Source organism: Pangasianodon hypophthalmus, chromosome 4 (genome assembly GCF_027358585.1).
Source record: "Pangasianodon hypophthalmus isolate fPanHyp1 chromosome 4, fPanHyp1.pri, whole genome shotgun sequence".
NCBI lineage: Eukaryota > Metazoa > Chordata > Actinopteri > Siluriformes > Pangasiidae > Pangasianodon > Pangasianodon hypophthalmus.
Window position 1 is genome coordinate 14,894,949 of NC_069713.1, and position 18,209 is coordinate 14,913,157.

Sequence of the window (18,209 nt, forward strand, 5' to 3'; positions counted from 1 at the left end):
AGAACCCCAAGAGGTGTGGCAGAATTTTCCACGAGAACATACAGACACGTTCCCTTAAAGTTATCTTGTGTTTAAACAAAAAAAAATTATATACAAGTATGTTTATGAATAAAGGGACAATGTGTTACAGTTTTACACCCTGCACTTTTAAAGTGGAACGATTGTAAGATGGACTAATATATAAACAAGAGCTGTCAAACACATGCTTCAAGTCTAACAAGTTTTCTTGTTTGATAAAAAAAGAAAAGATCAATTCTCAATATTTTGGGAAAATGATATAAGCAAATAAAATATATGTTACAGTTATAACTATATAGTTATCGTTATCCATTAAATATATAGTAATATTAAAATCTAGACAGTCTCTGGAGCTATACTGTAAAGATGAACACCATTCTTCTAAAAAATATTCTCTCAACTGATGTTTTGATGACGGTAGTGGAGAACGCTGTCTAACATGTCACTCCAAAATCTCTAATACACAGTTAATTGGGTTGAGATTTGGTGACTGGGAAGGTCACATCATATGAGTTACATCATTTTCATACTCATCAAATCATTCAGTGAGCCCTCGTGCCCTGTAGATGAGGTATTTATCATCCTGGAAGAGACCAATCCCATTAGGATAGAAATGTTTCCCTCTAAGCAGACCCAAAACACTCCAACAAAACACCTCCATACAGCAGTGTGTGCTCTACAGGCCTGTATTAGTGGACTCTGTGTAACCGTAGAAGAATAGCAATAGAATAATACTTGGGAGGAGGTTTTCAGCAGGGTGTGTTTTCCTTTTACTAACAAAACCATTCTACAGTGTTCTACACTGCACCTTATAGCAGCATTTCCAGACACAATGAAGGGAACTCAGGTAGCGTTTGCTACAATTAGTGACCAATAAAAGTAAAGGATAAGAAAATAAGAAAGGTCAGAGAAGGACAAAAGTGGATTCGTGGAAGTGCAACTGACTTTTAACAACTTTACGCTACTTAGAAGGAGAAGAAAAAAAGGGTATGTGCGATAATGGTATTATTAAATATAATAATAGCGACATTAAATCTAAAAGTATGCAGTTACTGAAGAGACAAGATAAGGTGTCCTCCTTCCTCTACAGACGAGGCTGGCTTCCCCTGGGCATTTATTCCTACCACCAAACAGGGTTACTGCTTCTCCTCAGGCGAAGATTGCCCTAGTGTCCTAATACTACAACACACACACACGCACACACACACACTGAGCTCGTCTCCTGAAGAAATGACTTTCAGTTTTTGTGTGAAAGTATATGCACAAGTAGGCTTTCTTACAAGAGAAATCTGATCTATCCTTAAGCTATCGCTTTATCTACTACACATTTATAAAATCATAATATATGAAAAAAACGCAGTGAAGATGTGTACTCGATTTTTGAACAGTTGTTCTTACAGTTCTGTTTTTGTCTTCTGCTCACATGCACATTTACAGAGCGCAGTGTCACATGACATCCAATTACAGGAAATCAAATCCTAATACACAGGAGACTATAGCTGAATAAACCACATGCCATACATGCCTCACTGACAAGCTTGAAAAGATGAAAAGAAAAGAAAGAGGAACCAAAAAAGAGCACAAAACGAAAGGATGGGCAAAGCATGATTTAATTTCACTGGCTGAAATCTGATTCAATTCATGAGCACTCACATGATGCACATTAATTGGAAAGTGAAGCAGATAAAAGAGACTGATTGGAGAAGAGGACAACAACATTCAGTGAAAGCGAGAATCAGTGCAAGGAGAATACAGGCTGAACTGGACAAGGTGAAGGCACAAGGCAGAAGGAATTATGTTAATATTATAAAAACACTGACAGTCAAATGCAGTTCTCTGCTTTTATTGTGCTTTAAAGGGACATTCAGTGATTTTGCAAGAGGTTAGCTGAAGCTAGCCATTTTGAAACACCCAAAAACTGACACCTGATACAATCCAGAACACCTGAATACTAGTGAAAATGGTGAAGCTTTATCATTTAGCAGACAGCATGACTGACAGGCAAGTACAGACACCGCCCTGCCATGACTGGTTACATAACAGTGAGTTACATAATTTATTTTCAAGCTGCAACAATTAGTCCACATAATCAATTATGAAAACTTATCGATATACATCTTTATATTTCACTCTTTGTTTACTTAAACAAAAACAGAAATGTGTTATAGTAAGAGCACATAAGCCTCTGGTCCTTATTTGTTATTTAAATTGGTTATTCTTATTGTAACAGGAAATAATCATTAGATTAGCATTAGAGGAGAAAGTGAGTAGAGTAACAAGATGGTAAATGTTAAGTTGTTCTTCAAAGTTTTGTTTTGGATCATATTTTACATTACATTATATTTTACGTAACATTTATAAGCCACATTTAAGCCGAATGTCAATTAATTAACATGAATGTGAATACATTTTTTTCCAGCCCTAATTTATTTGCAGAGCCTTGGACACCACAGGGCATAATTTTTTTTCTGCTGATGGAATGTAATAAGAACTTTGTCGAATATTACAAAAAAAAATATGACACCTTTGATACCAAAAGCTTAATAATGCACTTTTCATGAACTGATGACAGTATCAAACACTGGTGTTAGTGCTATCCATGTGATTTGAGTTCTTTCCTGCTTCTGGGCATTTCTGCTCCATCTACCATGAAGTGGTCTCTCAGGTTTATACTAGATCTAAAGCTTGATTTTCTGAAAGTTATGACATTATGCTATGATAAGCATGTAGAATAGCGTGCTATAGATAATGACATAACAGAAAGGTTATTTACAGGTAAATATGCTTGAAATGTGCTTCAGAAGTTTAAATCAGGATGGCCTCCTTTTTTTTTTTTTAAGAAAAACAAACATGCCAGACAAAATTGTGTTTACACACTGCTGAATTCTAAGAGCAATCCTCTTAACACTTACTCAGGTTTTAATTTATAATCTAACAAATGAATCAAATAATTTCAATTTCAATCCTGGAGGGAGGGCTTGAGTCCAGCAGTTTGATGACTTGTGTGTTGTGTAAAGTAAATACAGTAGGGAAAAAAAGCACTTACCATGTTTGATCCACTGGACCAGTAGAGGAAGAATCCTTCAGGGTCCACTTTCAGGGTGACCAGAGTGGGCTGGCCGCTGTTGGGCTCCTAAACACACACATACACAGTGATACGTTAACACACAATCACATAGTGACATAGACTGAAACATACTTTAGGTCTTACTCGAGGAGCTGTCTAGTCAAAATATTTTCCAAAAATTGTACTAATTCAGAAGAAAAACTCAGTTTAAACAGCAACGAGGCATCTCTGACCAACAGTGAGTGCTTTACAGCTGCAACAACTAATCAATAAGAAAAAAAAAAAAGATGCTGTCAACGAATTTTATCATCAGTTAGTCACCACAAGGCTAGCTTCTAATGTATAGAAGCACTTTACAATGTCTCCTAAGATGTTTTTAAAAATCACGGCCTAGTCATGATACAAAGAGATAATAACTAGCAGAACAAGAAAAGTTCTCTCATATGTGATGAACAATGCAACAGATGAAAGACAATTCAGAGACAGTATGGGTAGAGAGAGGCCACTGCTTGAAATATGAATAGAGTAGCATGTAATGCTTAACATGGAGGCTGTATTATGCAAGTTGGTAAAAATGTTAGCGAAAAGGCCTGGCCTAACACATTCACACACTGACACATGAATATAATTTTCTTTGGCCAATTTGTATTCAATAAACACACATGTGCAGTTTTTGGAGCAACCTAAAAATGTTTTTTTTCCATGCTACAGGAGCCAGAAACCGCACATTCTTCATATAATTTTGTCAGATTTCAACAGACATTTCAAATCGGTGTTTGAAACATCATCTTGTTGATCCATTTCTGGTAAACTGGTCTCTCCCCATTCAAGCAGATAGAAGCTTGCACTGAAAATTACTGTCTGGGACTGTTGCCAAGTTGGACGCAGAATGGACAGGTTTTACTATATGGACTTGGATTTAAAGCAGCCAATAATTCAGTATGACTAGATTTAAAGATGTTTCGATGTGATATTTCAAGGAAGTGCAATACAGTATGATACAATGCATAGTTTTGAAAAGTGCTGGCTTCATGGGACTGACACATAGTGAGCCATGCCTTCTTCACAGAGAATGAAGGGCATTGAAGCCACTCCTCCTTCCCAGGGAGTGCTGGACACTGAAGCCACTCCTCCTACCCAGGGAGTGCTGGACACTGAAGCAACTCCTCCTTCACAGAGACTGAAGGGCATTGAAGCCACTCCTCCTTCACAGAGACTGAAGGGCATTGAAGCCACTCCTCTTTCACAGAGACTGAAGGGCATTGAAGCCACTCCTCTTTCACAGAGACTGAAGGGCATTGAAGCCACTCCTCTTTCACAGAGACTGAAGGGCACTGAAGCCACTCCTCTTTCACAGAGACTGAAGGGCATTGAAGCCACTCCTCCTTCACAGAGACTGAAGGGCATTGAAGCCACTCCTCCTTCACAGGGACTGATGGGCATTGAAGCCACTCCTCCTTCACAGGGACTGATGGGCATTGAAGCCACTCCTCCTTCACAGAGACTGAAGGGCATTGAAGCCACTCCTCCTTCACAGAGACTGAAGGGCATTGAAGCCACTCCTCCTTCATAGGGAGTGCTGGACACTGAAGTCACGCGTCCTTCACAGGGACTGACGGGCACTAAGGCCATGCTTTCTTCATAGGGATATTACATTTTTTGCTTTATCACTCATGCCCATATGAGATCAAAACATTTTAATGGTACATCAATTCTATAATTTCCTGTTTTAGATTATTTGATATGGACATTATTAATCAGAGACTAATTTATGTCAACATTGTTTCCTAAGCCATTTGTAAGGACATTATAGGCTATTTCCTGTCCTGCTGAGATATGCCATGTGCACACCATGTGCACCATGTGACTGCTGAATTAATGAACTGTGCTCTGCAGTTCCTCCCACTGAATGACAGTCTGACAAAGACATTTCCTGTGGACCTCCTGCCACAGACCCCACATCTCCCGTCATTAGTGTCTTGTACATTGTCTTTTGCAGACAGTGGAGGAGTCAGCGGTGGAGTCAGCTCCAGAAGAAGGTTCCTCTCGAGCCGAGTGCTAAGGGCCAAGAGCTGATGAACAGATGAAAAATGGCAAGAGGAAGGAGATACGCCTGGGATCAGTGGATGGCTTTCAGAGAAAGAGAGAAAACTCAAGGCCCCTTAGGGACAGTTGGATTTAGAGTCAAGTCTAATGGCTGAAAGGTGAAGCGCCGGCACCAAAGCCACAAGAGCCACAGAGTAACCCCATACCTTCACCTTAATGTGCACTGTCGGAGAAAGAGAGAGCTACAGAGAGATAATCGGATAATACAGAGAGAGTGGTGGAACATGCAAGATTTGAAATGTTTTTCATGAAATCAGATAACCATTTAAGGAGATCTTCCTGGCCTTAATCGATGTCACCTCATTCTCCAAAAAGAGATGACAATATTCTTTGGTTTGCCTGTATGTGTTTGTTTTTTCACATCCTTTTCCTGTTTTTCTTTTGTTTTTAAAAAATAAAAGGCCAATCAGATTCCAACTTATTTGTCATAATTCCCTTTGTACATTCCATTTCTTTTTCCATTACTCATCCCCTTGCTCTCCATCTCTTTTGCAAAAATCTCAAATGATGTACAATAAATAAACCGAACACCACAAGCACAGAGCAAATTGAGGGCGTTGTCAAATAGGACAATCAACTGCTCAGCACTGATTACATTTATGGCTTCTTGGAAAAAACATTCATCGATTGCCAAGATATGCAAGAATATTTTTCCCTTTCTTCTTGTCAACACAAAACACCACACACCACACCACACAAACATATGCTGCTTGTCTGCATTTGCATAAACACAAATATATTACCGTTGTATTGTGGGTCCTGAATGACCTCCATTCAGAGCAGCGTTTGCTAAACAAAGCATCTCGGTGCAGGACCCATCGGCATCGAACACCTTCAGGTGGGTCCATTTCAATATGAAAGAGTGAGGAGTGAAGGAAGGGGGGGGGGGGGGGGGGTGGGGGGGGGGGGGGGGTGAGCGAGCTGAAGAAGAGTCGAGAGAAGGAGTGTGTTATGGTTACACAGTGCCTTTCTTTTTGATCTTCTCACAACTTAGCTCATGCATTTTATATCCCCTGGATCTGTAGTGTGTGCTAGCGGGTGCACTAGCCTTAACCTTTAGCCTTATAGTAAATACTCATTAGGGACTGGAAAATACACTGCAGTGTAACGATTTCTTCCAGTATCTCCTGACCCCCTACAGGCACTGGCCTTCAGCTAATAAGCCTTAATAATCCTTCTCCCTATCTGTATTTTACACACACACAGACATACACTCTCACACACACACACACACACACTTAAAATCAGTGATAACAGAAAGTAATGATCATGGACATTCTACAACATTAAATGTAACTGAAAAAAATATAATTCAACTGTCCATAAAAAAATGGGAAATTGCTGGCAAATAGCTCCATTATGAGCAGAATAAAACACTTCATGACAAGCTGTTGTAGGAAACTAATCAAAATAATCAGCTTCACGTCGGGTTAGGGATGGGAGACATGACAAAAATATCATATTATGATACTTGAAGACATGTCTACGATGCATAATGTGTATCATGACACATAGGTTTGTGTAATATACATACATATATATACACACGCGCACACACACACACGCACGCGCACGCACGCGCACGCACGCGCACCCCTCATATACACCTGCTTATTTATGCAGTTATCCAGTCAGCCAATCGTGTGGCAGCAGCACAATGCATAAAATCATGCAGATACAGGTCAAGAGGCTAAGTTAATGTTCACATCAAACATCAGAATGGGGAAAAAGTGTGATCTCTGTGACTTTAAATGTTAATGTTTACATCAAACATTTTAATCATTATCATGATTTTACCTTTGCATATAAGAAGACTATATAAGTGAATTTCTAGCTTTTCCCCAAACAGTTCACTGCAGCAAAAGTAAACTTTCAAAAAAATTCATCAGTGGTGGCACAGGAGGACTCAGGAGTGCATTTGTTTAATTGTTAATAACTTTCTGATGATTTTTTCAATCTTCTAATGGCTACTTTCAACATGATAATGCACCATGTCACAAAGCAAAAGTCATCTCAAACTGGTTTCATGAACACGATAATGAGTTCAGTGTTCTTCAGTGACCTTCCCAGTCACTGGATCTGAATCCAATAGAAGACCGTTGCGATGTGGTAGAACAGGAGATTCACAGCATGAAAGTGCACCTGGAAAATCGGCAGGAATCGCATGATGCAATCATGTCAACAAGGAATGCTTCCAACATCTTGTAGAATCCATGCCACAAAGAATGAAGGCTGTTTTGAGAACAAAGGGAGGCCCTATCCAGTATTAATATAGTGTTCCTAATAAAGTGCTCCATGAGTGTAATTTAGCACAATATCGATACTATATCCTCATATTTCGCAGCCCTACGTCGGACCACATCACACCACTCCATCATTGATTATTTTCCCTGTTTTTGTTTATTCCTTACAGGTCACCCAACCTACACATGCAGCTATTAAATGACAGCTAAGATTACACACAGTACACAAGTATAAACAAGCATCTCTCCAGCTATGACCTACTTATTTATAACAAGAAAAATCATGTACTCATAGGCTCTCTCATGTTAGCTTCACACAAAACACAGTGCATGTTTATTTTTCCAGGAATACACACCAATGCCATGACACAGGGATTCATGCGAGAACTTGAGACTGTGTGTGTGTGTGTGTGTGTGTTGGATCCGTAAGCACTAAAAGTCCCTCAGGGGACTGTAAGTAGACTATTAAAGCAGTCCTTTTAGTAATCTATTAAATAAAAGAACTGGACCAGCATGAGGCCTGGCTAAGCCAAGAGACCACAATAGGGGTGTGTTTTTGTTAATTTCTTAAACACACTCACTCGCACAGACACACACACATACAAACATGCATACACACAGAGTAATGCAGAAACTATGTCAGCTATTTCAGTGGGTGAGTTTGTAGGCCTCCTGACTCTGCTTGTATTTGGCTTGCAATATTAACATGCTTATAAACCCCTAAAGCTGGATTGTGCAATTTTTTTAAACACTTGGGTTAAACTCCCTTTACATTTACCCAGCAGTAAAGTTGCTCAGAGATTAATAATAATGTGACTCACTGGGGCTTTATAATCAAGGACCAAAAATCAAACTGAACATGTTAATCAATGGCATCTTTGCACATGGGGGCATCCCTGCAATCATTTTTTACATGCATAACACATTTTAGCATTATCCAGACTTTATTCAAGAATACTTCGTCAATTACGCACTTGCAATTGCACATAATTAGATGAATGTCTTTAATCAGAATCAACTGCAAAATGTGTATTCTACGCAAGTGCGTGTCTAAGCAGGTAGGATTCTGCCACATTGTAATTAAGAGCAACAATTCTATTTGTGATTGCACTTCCTCATTGTTAAGCTCCAATTGAAATGCTTCTGCAATCCTGTATCTGTCTGTATCTACTTTCACTGCCAACAAAGTATGCTACTCAATCAGCCGCTAAAAGACGGGCTTTGAGTGGGACCTTTTGGTAGGTCGTGTTCTTGGGAGTACTGTAATGGATTTAAACATTGGATGGTAGATGCTAGGGGTGGCTAGCAGGACTATGCCATCACCCCTGTCTTTCAACACAAAAAACATCACTATAAAGTTTCATTTTTTGGCATCCACATCATATTATTTGCTGTTAACAAATGTTTTAAAGAGGACTTGTGGACTAGAAGAAGGAATAAAGAAACGAGGCTCGGGCTGATTTCTTTCTAGCCCAGGCAGTAGCTTCAGCAGTTACAGTTGTATCAGGTGATTACACAGAGTGAAATGTCCCCTAGTTGACATTTTTTTGTCCTCTAATTAAGATTTTTCCCCTATCACTGATGCTTCCATAACATATCCTCATGACATGAACTGAGAAGGCGCATGTGAAATACAGGCAGGGGTGTAATGATTGAATGAGGTGGTTATTTACTCATTTACATTTACAGCATTTGACACACACCCTTATCCAGAGCGACTTATATTTATCTCATTTATACAACTGAGCAGCTGAGGGTTAAGGGCCTTGCTCAAGGACCCAGAATGGTAGCTTGGCAGTGCCGGGATTTGAACTCCGATCAGAAGTCCAACGTCTTAACCACTGAGCTACCACTGCCCAACTTACTTGATCAGCTTTTCCTCCCAGAATGCCTTTGGAGTAAAAAAAAAAAAAAAAAAAAAAAGTAGACACACTCCAATAAAAGTACAAATTACACAAATGAACAGACAACAGTAGGATGAGTTTACTGTTTTTTTGGAACAAGAGACTTGAAATACTTGAAAACAAGAAATCATGAATGCAGCTGGATATCTGCCATTAAATATGTTTGATAAGTGATAGGTAATAGATTTTAACTCTCTTCTCTAATATCACAACCAGCCACCACTGATAGGCGCACATTTTCTAGTAATGGGTGAAATTTGATGTGATAATAGGAACATTTGTAACTCTTGTAACTCATTTGTTGTAATTCTAGCCAGCTAGTCACCGAGATGTCAGCTGAAAGGAATTCCTGCTTCAGACTGAAACGATTTCTCACCACCTGGAACAGCCTGTGGTTATCACAAACACTGATATTAGTGACTCTGTCTTTCCAAACTTGCACAAAGTGATTGACAGGCTGAGGGTAGAATATGACAGGCCTGTTAAAGGGCCAGAACATCCAGTGGTGAATATTTCCATCAAGAAGAAACAGTCTTTTTGTTAGGTCCAACTTCCTCCTAAACACCCCCGCACCAAACAGTCCCACCACAGCAGCTGACTGGCAACAAAAAACGCATCTGCAAACAGGACTAACAAATCATTTCAACTGCAGCACAACAATGAGGAAGTGCAAATCAAAAATACATTGCAACTAAAACTTTTGCTTTTCCTTTTTAAACCTAGCAGCAGCTGTACATTGTTGTACACATACACACATCTTACCAATGACTCAATTTCTCAAATGAATCAATTTCTCATTGCATTATGTTATATGCCCAAGTCATGCAGACAGTTTGATAGCTATGTGTAACATTATTTAAAATGTTACATAACTATATATTTTGCATTTTATATTTCTTCTTCTTTAACTGAACTAATGCACATACCCAACCCACACTGCTGCTATCTTTGTCTCTTCCATGTTTTCGTAAGTGTTCATACTTCACTGTAACTAGCCATATATGCATGCATGATGGCTGCCCTGTGTGTCTTGTTGTCAGAGTACTGGCCATACACATCCTCAAGATTTATTGCTACATATGCGCAGGATGCAATACCAACAAACAGTAGAGACAGTAAAGCGCACTGTGGCGTAACGTCAACAGCAGACGGAAAAAACCACGATGATGGCAGACAACCTGAAAGAGCGGCTAAAAGAGTTCGTTCGGAATTACCCGCAATGAATACTTGACATGAGATGCACTGCATGTTAAACTGAACAAGAACATATAAGGCCATAGCCTTGGAGGCAGGTTGCTAGATTCATAGTGTATAATTCCCGGGGATGTTGAAACAAAGAGGGAAGGCAAACAAGCCATTTATTATTGTGTGTGTTTAGGTTCTCGCTGTGTTGAAGTTTGTCTATTGACCATGTGTAATAGCCTACTGCTAAGACAATGTCCCTGATTTACCTTTAGACTCAATACCAGAAAAAAAAACACAGGGAAATAGAGTCTAGCAGAGGTGGAGGTAGAATGGAGACAGAAAAAAATTAGAGAATGACAGGAGATGGAGATAGGAGACCTTTGAGCAGCTACGAAATGATCCCAATGATTTACTGCAGCTGCCCTGCACGTTCCAGCAGCGTAAAACAAACACACACCCATACACAAACAGCGCCAGGTCTCCCTCAGGAACAACCCAACGATCCTAATCGAGACAGAGGAAAGCCTGGAGGCAGGGTGCAAAGGTCAAACACACCCATATGTGAATTGCGGGAAGCTGAGATTGACAAAGTGGCATTTTGTTGTAACGCCGCCCTTCAATCCCTTGCTCTCTCAACTCAGTGTCAAGTATCCGCTAGCATGTTTCTGTGTGTGGTGAGACATTCATTAACACACAAGCAAGAGTTAACATTGGCCATAGCACTGTTTCTAAGAGTCTCTTGGACAGAGTGCATCAGATGACCATAAAGTGCTATTTCTTAGGGCTTCAAAGAACAAATTGATGCATCAGAGGGCCTATCAGATGAGCTGAACCAGAGAGCCACAAAGCACTGCATCAGGGAGCCATAAAGTACTGCCCCTGAGGTGTATGATTGAGTGCTAGAATGAACCACAAACATGAAGTATAGCACTACTTCAGAGGGCCTTGAATGAGCTGCACCAGGGAACCACAAAGTACTGCTTCAGACGGCCTCATGGATGAGCTGCACCAGAGAGCCACAATGTACTGGTTCAGAGGGTCTCACAAACGAGCTGCACCAGAGAGCCACAATATGCTACCTCGGAACACCTCACGGTCGATTTGTGCCAGAAAGCCACCAAGTACTGCTTCAGGTAGCCTTATGGAAGAGCTGCACCAGGGAGCCCCAAAGTACTGCTTCAAAGACCTCATAAATTAGCTGCACCAGAGAGCCACAATGTACTGTTTCTGAGGGTCTCACGAATGAGCTGCACCAGAGAACCACAAAGTACTATTTCAGAGGGTCTAACAGATAAGCTGTAACAGAGACCCACAAAGTACTGCTTCAGAGGGCCTCACCGACAAGCTGTGCCAGAGATCCACAAAGTACTTTTTCAAAGGCCCTCACAAATGAGCAGAGGAGCAAAGTGCAGTGTCTCACCTGTGAGGTGTTGTGGTCAAAGTACTGCTTCAGAATGCTTCAAAGGTGAGTCGCACCAAAAAGCCACAAAGTACTGCTTCAGAACACCTCAAGGATGAGCTGCACAAGACAGCCACAACATAGTGCTTCAGAGGGCCTCACGGAAAAGCTGTGTCAGAGAGCCACACAGCATGTACAAGACGCACCACAAGCAAGTCATCTACAGTAATGTACAGCAATACTTCAGGGGGCCTCACAGATGAGCTGCACCAGAGAGCCGCAAACGAGAAGCCAGGTGTGCATTTTCATTTCCCAGAAAGACAAACAAGCATGTTTGTGTTGATTTTACATTTTTTGTATCACAATATTTGCTTAACCTTTCGTCACGGGGGAAATAAATCAGCAGTTTGGGACACCCTTCGGCGCCACCATATGTATTTCCAACTTCAACTAGGAACAACAAAAGAAAAAGGCCCCTAAAAAGTCCAGCAAAAGACATCATATCAGTGTGGCTACTTACATCATAAAGTACCATTTCTCTCATTTTAAATGAGATACAGTAGTATAGTACTATTTGCTATTAGATCAATCAACATACAGGCACATTAGTTGGTTAAATCTTTAACATGGACCTTACAGTTTTGAGAAGATAAATACATCAGATATATGATCATTCACATTATTAATATTAGCTGATTTGTTTGTTGCTAATAAAAGACAAGCCTTCATAGAGGTGCCAATGGTTTTCCACATTTTATAGCTAAAATGTGCAGAGGTCAAAAGATAAGTAATTCCATGCAAGTTCCCATTTCTGAGTTAAATTGGGTGCAGTATCAATCATGGGGATCATTAAAAGCAAGTCTTAGCTTTTGGAAATGCAGATTTTCAAAGCTGTGGCATGAAAGCCCCTCCTAAAACGTGCAAAGCCAGCAGAGGCCATGTTTGCATGTACCAGACCTAACGCTTTCATGCGTGACTCGTGGTACTGCCTGGGGAAAGCCATACCACATAAAATACCACATCTTTGGGACATATGTGTGTATTGTGTAATATGAGTTATGTAGTGTGTATGTCTGTCCTCACCATAAACAGGATGTGTGTGGGGGACGAGGTAAACACTTGAGGAAGGCAGAGGGGGGAAAAAAGGAGACTGCGTGATCTGGGAACAACATGAGAGTGAGAAGTGAGTGAAGAGGAGGAGACAAGAGAGGCAGGAGAAAGAAAAAAAATGCACTATCACTGCAGGTAAGTGTAATTAACTTGTTTGCTCTTCAGCACTCAGGCCAGTGAGGCCATGTCCAGTCAGGCAGCCTGAAATCAGAGCATTAACAGAGCATTTGGTGTGAAAAACAAATTCAGCATTTTTCCACCAAACCAGTGTTGGAGAGTAATCAGCTACAAGCAGCGATGCTACTAGCTTAACTACATTTTTAGTAGCATGGCAGTAGCTGAGCTATTTTGAAAATAATGGAGGTTTTCCAGTAACAAGCTTTCCCCCTTTCATTTCAACATTATTTTTATATTGTTATTTTTGAAATCACCAAATGCAAACTGTCCTATCTATCGATCTATCTATATCTATCCATCTGTATAGTTCAATACTACTAACTAGAGTAGAACAAGCAATAATATGTGCACCCCATATCATAAGCTCTCTGGGAATAACAGGATTGCACTATTATGACCATGTATGGCCATATTTATCAATGTTTCTGAGCGTGAAATATTCATATGTCAATGTATACATGTTTAATTGTAACCTATGCAGACTGGAAATAAAAATAATGTTGATGTCCAAAATTTTAAGCACCAAAGAAGGCCAGTGATGGTCAGGTGTCTACAAACTTTTGGCCATATATTATATGTATCTTTTTTTGGAGCACGACAGCTGACCTCAGGTATTTGATCACTGATCACTGATCACTTGTTAGCTAGCATCAGCCAATATGCCAAAATAACAATGAAAGATGATAAGTTTTATTATTCACATTATTCAGCTATATTATCTTAGTGTAGCTAGCTACTTTATCAAGCCTGGCTATTTTAAAGCATGAATAGCTTATAGCTTGACAAGTCATAGTTGCAGAGTAGCTTCCATAACACTAGTCTGACCAGTCAAGTCGCATGCCATGAGCAGCTGAGACACAAAGATAAGATGACCACCTGTCCCACATTTCACAAGACAGTCCTGAAAAGTAAAAAGGTGCTTCCGCAGCCAGCAAACACTATGTTTAAAATATATTATTTAAAATAGGCTCTGTCTAATCCTGTCTAATATTGTATATATATTCAGTGGCATATGTAGTACCTATTCGCTTTCATCCAATAATCATTTCCCAGTAGCAAGTACATTTGTGGCTTTTTGCTCATCATTTTCTGGATGGCCCACCAACGATTAAGCAGAATTTCAGACAAAAAAAATCTGCTATTTCACCACTCATTTTCCCATTAGATTCCATTAACTTATTTTGTCTCCATAATTAACAATGCTTTCCTGGAGAAAAGCAAATCAACTCAGTGCACAGCCATAAGTGTTGGTGGAGTCAAATCAGAAGCGGTGATGATGAGGAAAGGCAAATGCTATTATAACAAGCTTTTTCTCGTAACCAAAATACACAACAGAGAGCAACTGGCTAAAGTAACTAAAGTCCCATAAAGTGCAGCATGGTTTATATCACTCAAGTGACTAGAGGTCTAAACTTTCCACTCATAAATTTTATTACTTATAATCTTTTTTTAAAGGTTTAAAATGTAAGAAACATCCTACACTAAGCAGGTGTTCACTGTGAAACTGCACACAGCTAGTTTATAGCCTATCACTTTTTTTCGTACATGCTATTAGCCTTTTCTAATTAGCCTATGTTTTATTCACGTTGCTGCTGATTTACAGCAGGTTAAACACAATGCACTGCACATGCTATCTTTTAAATCAAGGCTATTAAAAGATATTTATTTAGCTGCATGCTGCCTTTCTGTGGTGTTATGCTGCCCAGATGAGAGCGGTTTCTGGGTGTCCTGCACTGTCCTGGAAAAGCAGCTGTGTGTTCATGAGACAGAAGAGCACTGGTCATCTGGTCATCTGGTGCATTTAAAAATTCTTCTGTCATGAGCCATGAGGAGTTCTGTTGCTGTTATCTGCACCAAAAACATTAGGAACTATGATTGGACTTTATTTAAATCATGATCCATCTTCATGATGGTAGCTATCTAACTAGATAGATAACTTTTGCCTGATCTGCGACGCGTGTCCGAGAAATGTGAACAGACAAACAAATGGGAGTGAAATCAGATCTGATCACTTGTTAGCTGCAATGCAGATTTAAGACTAAATATTTCCTGCTGTGTGAACAAAGCCTAGGCACCAGCAGGAATCTGCTACCGGGCACATTCATCCCAGCACACCCTTGTTTTGTTCAATCTCTTTAGTATGTATACGCGCACACACACACACACACACACACACACACAGATAGGAACAGCAGGTCAGAGCAGGTAGTTACACAGGTCAAGAAGGCAGGAGTGTTATTTCAGACATGCATAAACTAGAGCTTTTTAACTGTGTTTGCTATATTGTCCTTTGCTACACTACTATCACAGAAAGCTGCTACGGCCAATTAGAAATCTGTTGGATCACTAAATATTTCCCAGAATTTTCCCATCCAGTCACAGGACCATACAAGTATAGAATGTGGACAACATAACATTTTTTTTTACCAACGTGAGAAACTGCAGAGCGATATTTTAGTTTATCAGTAGAAGTATCACATTATCAAAATGTAGAAAAATAATCCCTCTATAATAAATTACACAGACACATTCTTAGATAAGATTCGTAAGTAACTGGCCACCGCCAAGGCCTTTACATACACAAACACTGAATACAATTAATCTAATATCAACCAAAAAGCCAGAGAGGGAGAGGGAGAATGAAAGAACTATATGGTATGAGTGTGTGTGTGAGAGAGAGAGACAGAGAGAGAGAGAGAGAGGCGATAAAGTCAGGAGAGATAATAAAGGGAAGAAAAAGACAGGGACAGAGAGACACAGTAAGGGAGACACATGGGGAGAGAAGGAGCTAAAAGAGAGATACAGGGAGAGTAAGACTTGGGGTAAGAGAGAGATAAAGGGAGAGAGACATGGGTAAAGAAAAAGATACAAGAGAGAGACATGAGAGAGACATGAGAGAGAAACACAGGAAGAGAGAGATATGGGGGGAGAGAGAGAGAGAGATAGAGAAATGAGAGCCATGGGAAAGACAGGGAAAGAGAGACATGAGAGAGAAACACAGGAAGAGAAAGAGATACAGAGGAAAGAAACAGGGGAAAGAAAGCTACAGAGAGAGACAGAGAAACAAAGACACACTGGAAGAGAGATACACAAAGAGAGAAACACAAGAGAGAGTCATGAGGAGACAGAAGCACAGCGACAGGAAGAGATGCAGGGAAAGGCACTAAGAGAGAGAGAGACAATGAGAGAGTAAAAGAGTTACAAGAAGAAAGCGAAACATGGGGAGAGAAAGAGATGCTGAGACAGAGACACAGGAAGAAAGAGGGACAGAGAGAAACATTTTGGCTCTGGATGCAATCTAGACCAGGAAGTTATTTGGAGAGAAATGTACACACAGTCGCATGCACACCCAAACAAGACGCGCTCGTACAAACATGGAGAGGTTCTCTGTGAGACGTCATCACTACGCCGGGTTTGCTACACGCTGAGACGGAGCTACAGCAACGTGCTACACGTACAACCCTGTACAACACAGAGATATGCAGAATAACCGGACTAAAATTCTCTATCTGTGAAACATAGGTCACGGGGGTTTGTTTCATTAATGTGGTTATTTAAGCATAAACGCAGCCTTTAGAGACACTAGCTAAATAACGATGGTGCTTATACACAATAAAGAGCACAAATAAAAAGCATAAGAGTAGAAGTCAGTTTAGAGCAAACAGATTTTCTTTTCCTTTCTCAGTACAGGGAAGCGTCTAAAAATTCTAGTCTACAGTAATCACACTTGCACCACAGATGATAATGAATATTTACTCCAGTTAACTTCCTGCAATATGAAAAGTAACAATGGCAATAAAGCACATTTTCGATAACTCTTTCTTTCAATCACTCTCTTGCCTTCCCAGCATCCCTGACACATCTCTTCCACTGTTTCTTCAGTCACATCTCTTCTGTATGAAACATCGCTTTTTCACACTCACACACACTTACATCAGTCCCTTTTTCTCCCTTGCACGCCTTTTCTGACTCATGGCCACTCCACACCATGGAGAAAAAGCCTCATGTTGTCTCTCACAGTTCACACAGTCGATCCCAACCCTAAATACTTCCTGCAAATTCCCTCTGAGAAAGCACGAGAGAGCGATTCGTGAAGATTGTGGAGTCAGCGTCATTTTTCATCACAGCTCAACAGATGGTTTAGATACGGATACTCAATGAGAACAGCAAACTTTACTATACACTGGAGACTACAAGGGGGGAAAAAAATACAAAAACATTAATGTGCAACACGGAAATCAGTTCATTCATTTCGTCTTCAGTAACCGCTTTAATCCTGAGCAGGGTGGCGGTGGATCCGGAGCCTATCCCGTGAAAAGCTGGAGAATTCACCCTGCCAGTCCATCGCAGGGCAAGCAAATCAGTTCCCTGGAATATTATGATATGCACCGTGCTTGGTATTTCCATCATGACATTGAATTACAATCTCCCTGAATAAAGTTTGTCCTTTTCAACATACAGCATCAGGAAAGCAGTTTTCCAGGCTAATGTTTTTTTGGGCAATTTCAAGATATTATTTCAAGTATCCTACTTCAAGGCAATCCCAGACACATACTAACAAGCACCTTCTGGCTTTAGTTTTTATTCATTTTTATTTACACAACAAAGTGCGCTGCTCCAGTATCCATGCTAAGAAACAAATCATCCATGTGGTGCTTAGACTTAGAGGTAGTGTCTGTTGGTTTTCCAATGTCCGGTGCACTATGGGTAATAATCTGTCCACTGGGAATTTGGAACACAACAAAATGGCAGCACACAACATACCACACTATGCTGAGAGTAGGAAATGAATTCAGACATGGCGTAAATCATATTTACCTGGCTAGATAACTGCTAGTAAATTTCCTTTAATTTGTCACATGCAGACACGAGTGGGATCAGTGTCCATTCCTTATTTCTGTTTGTACTCTATATACTATGCACTGTATAAAATATCTATAATATTTTATAAAGAACTTGGCTGATTCTGTTTACCAAAATTTAAACAGATAATTAGAGAT

At 40.1% G+C, this 18,209-nt stretch overlaps 1 protein-coding gene across 3 annotated transcripts in view; it reads right to left on the bottom strand.

Annotated features, from left to right (window-relative positions):
* The window catches only part of plcb3 (phospholipase C, beta 3 (phosphatidylinositol-specific)), a 62,821-nt gene that overhangs the window by 38,503 nt on the left and 6,109 nt on the right, over positions 1 to 18,209 (bottom strand). For all 3 annotated transcript variants that reach the window (XM_034303617.2, XM_034303616.2, XM_026936270.3), the window contains exon 2: positions 3,065 to 3,151. In XM_034303617.2, coding sequence (XP_034159508.1) covers positions 3,065 to 3,151 — 87 coding nt within the window. The remainder of the gene's footprint in view (positions 1 to 3,064; positions 3,152 to 18,209) is intronic.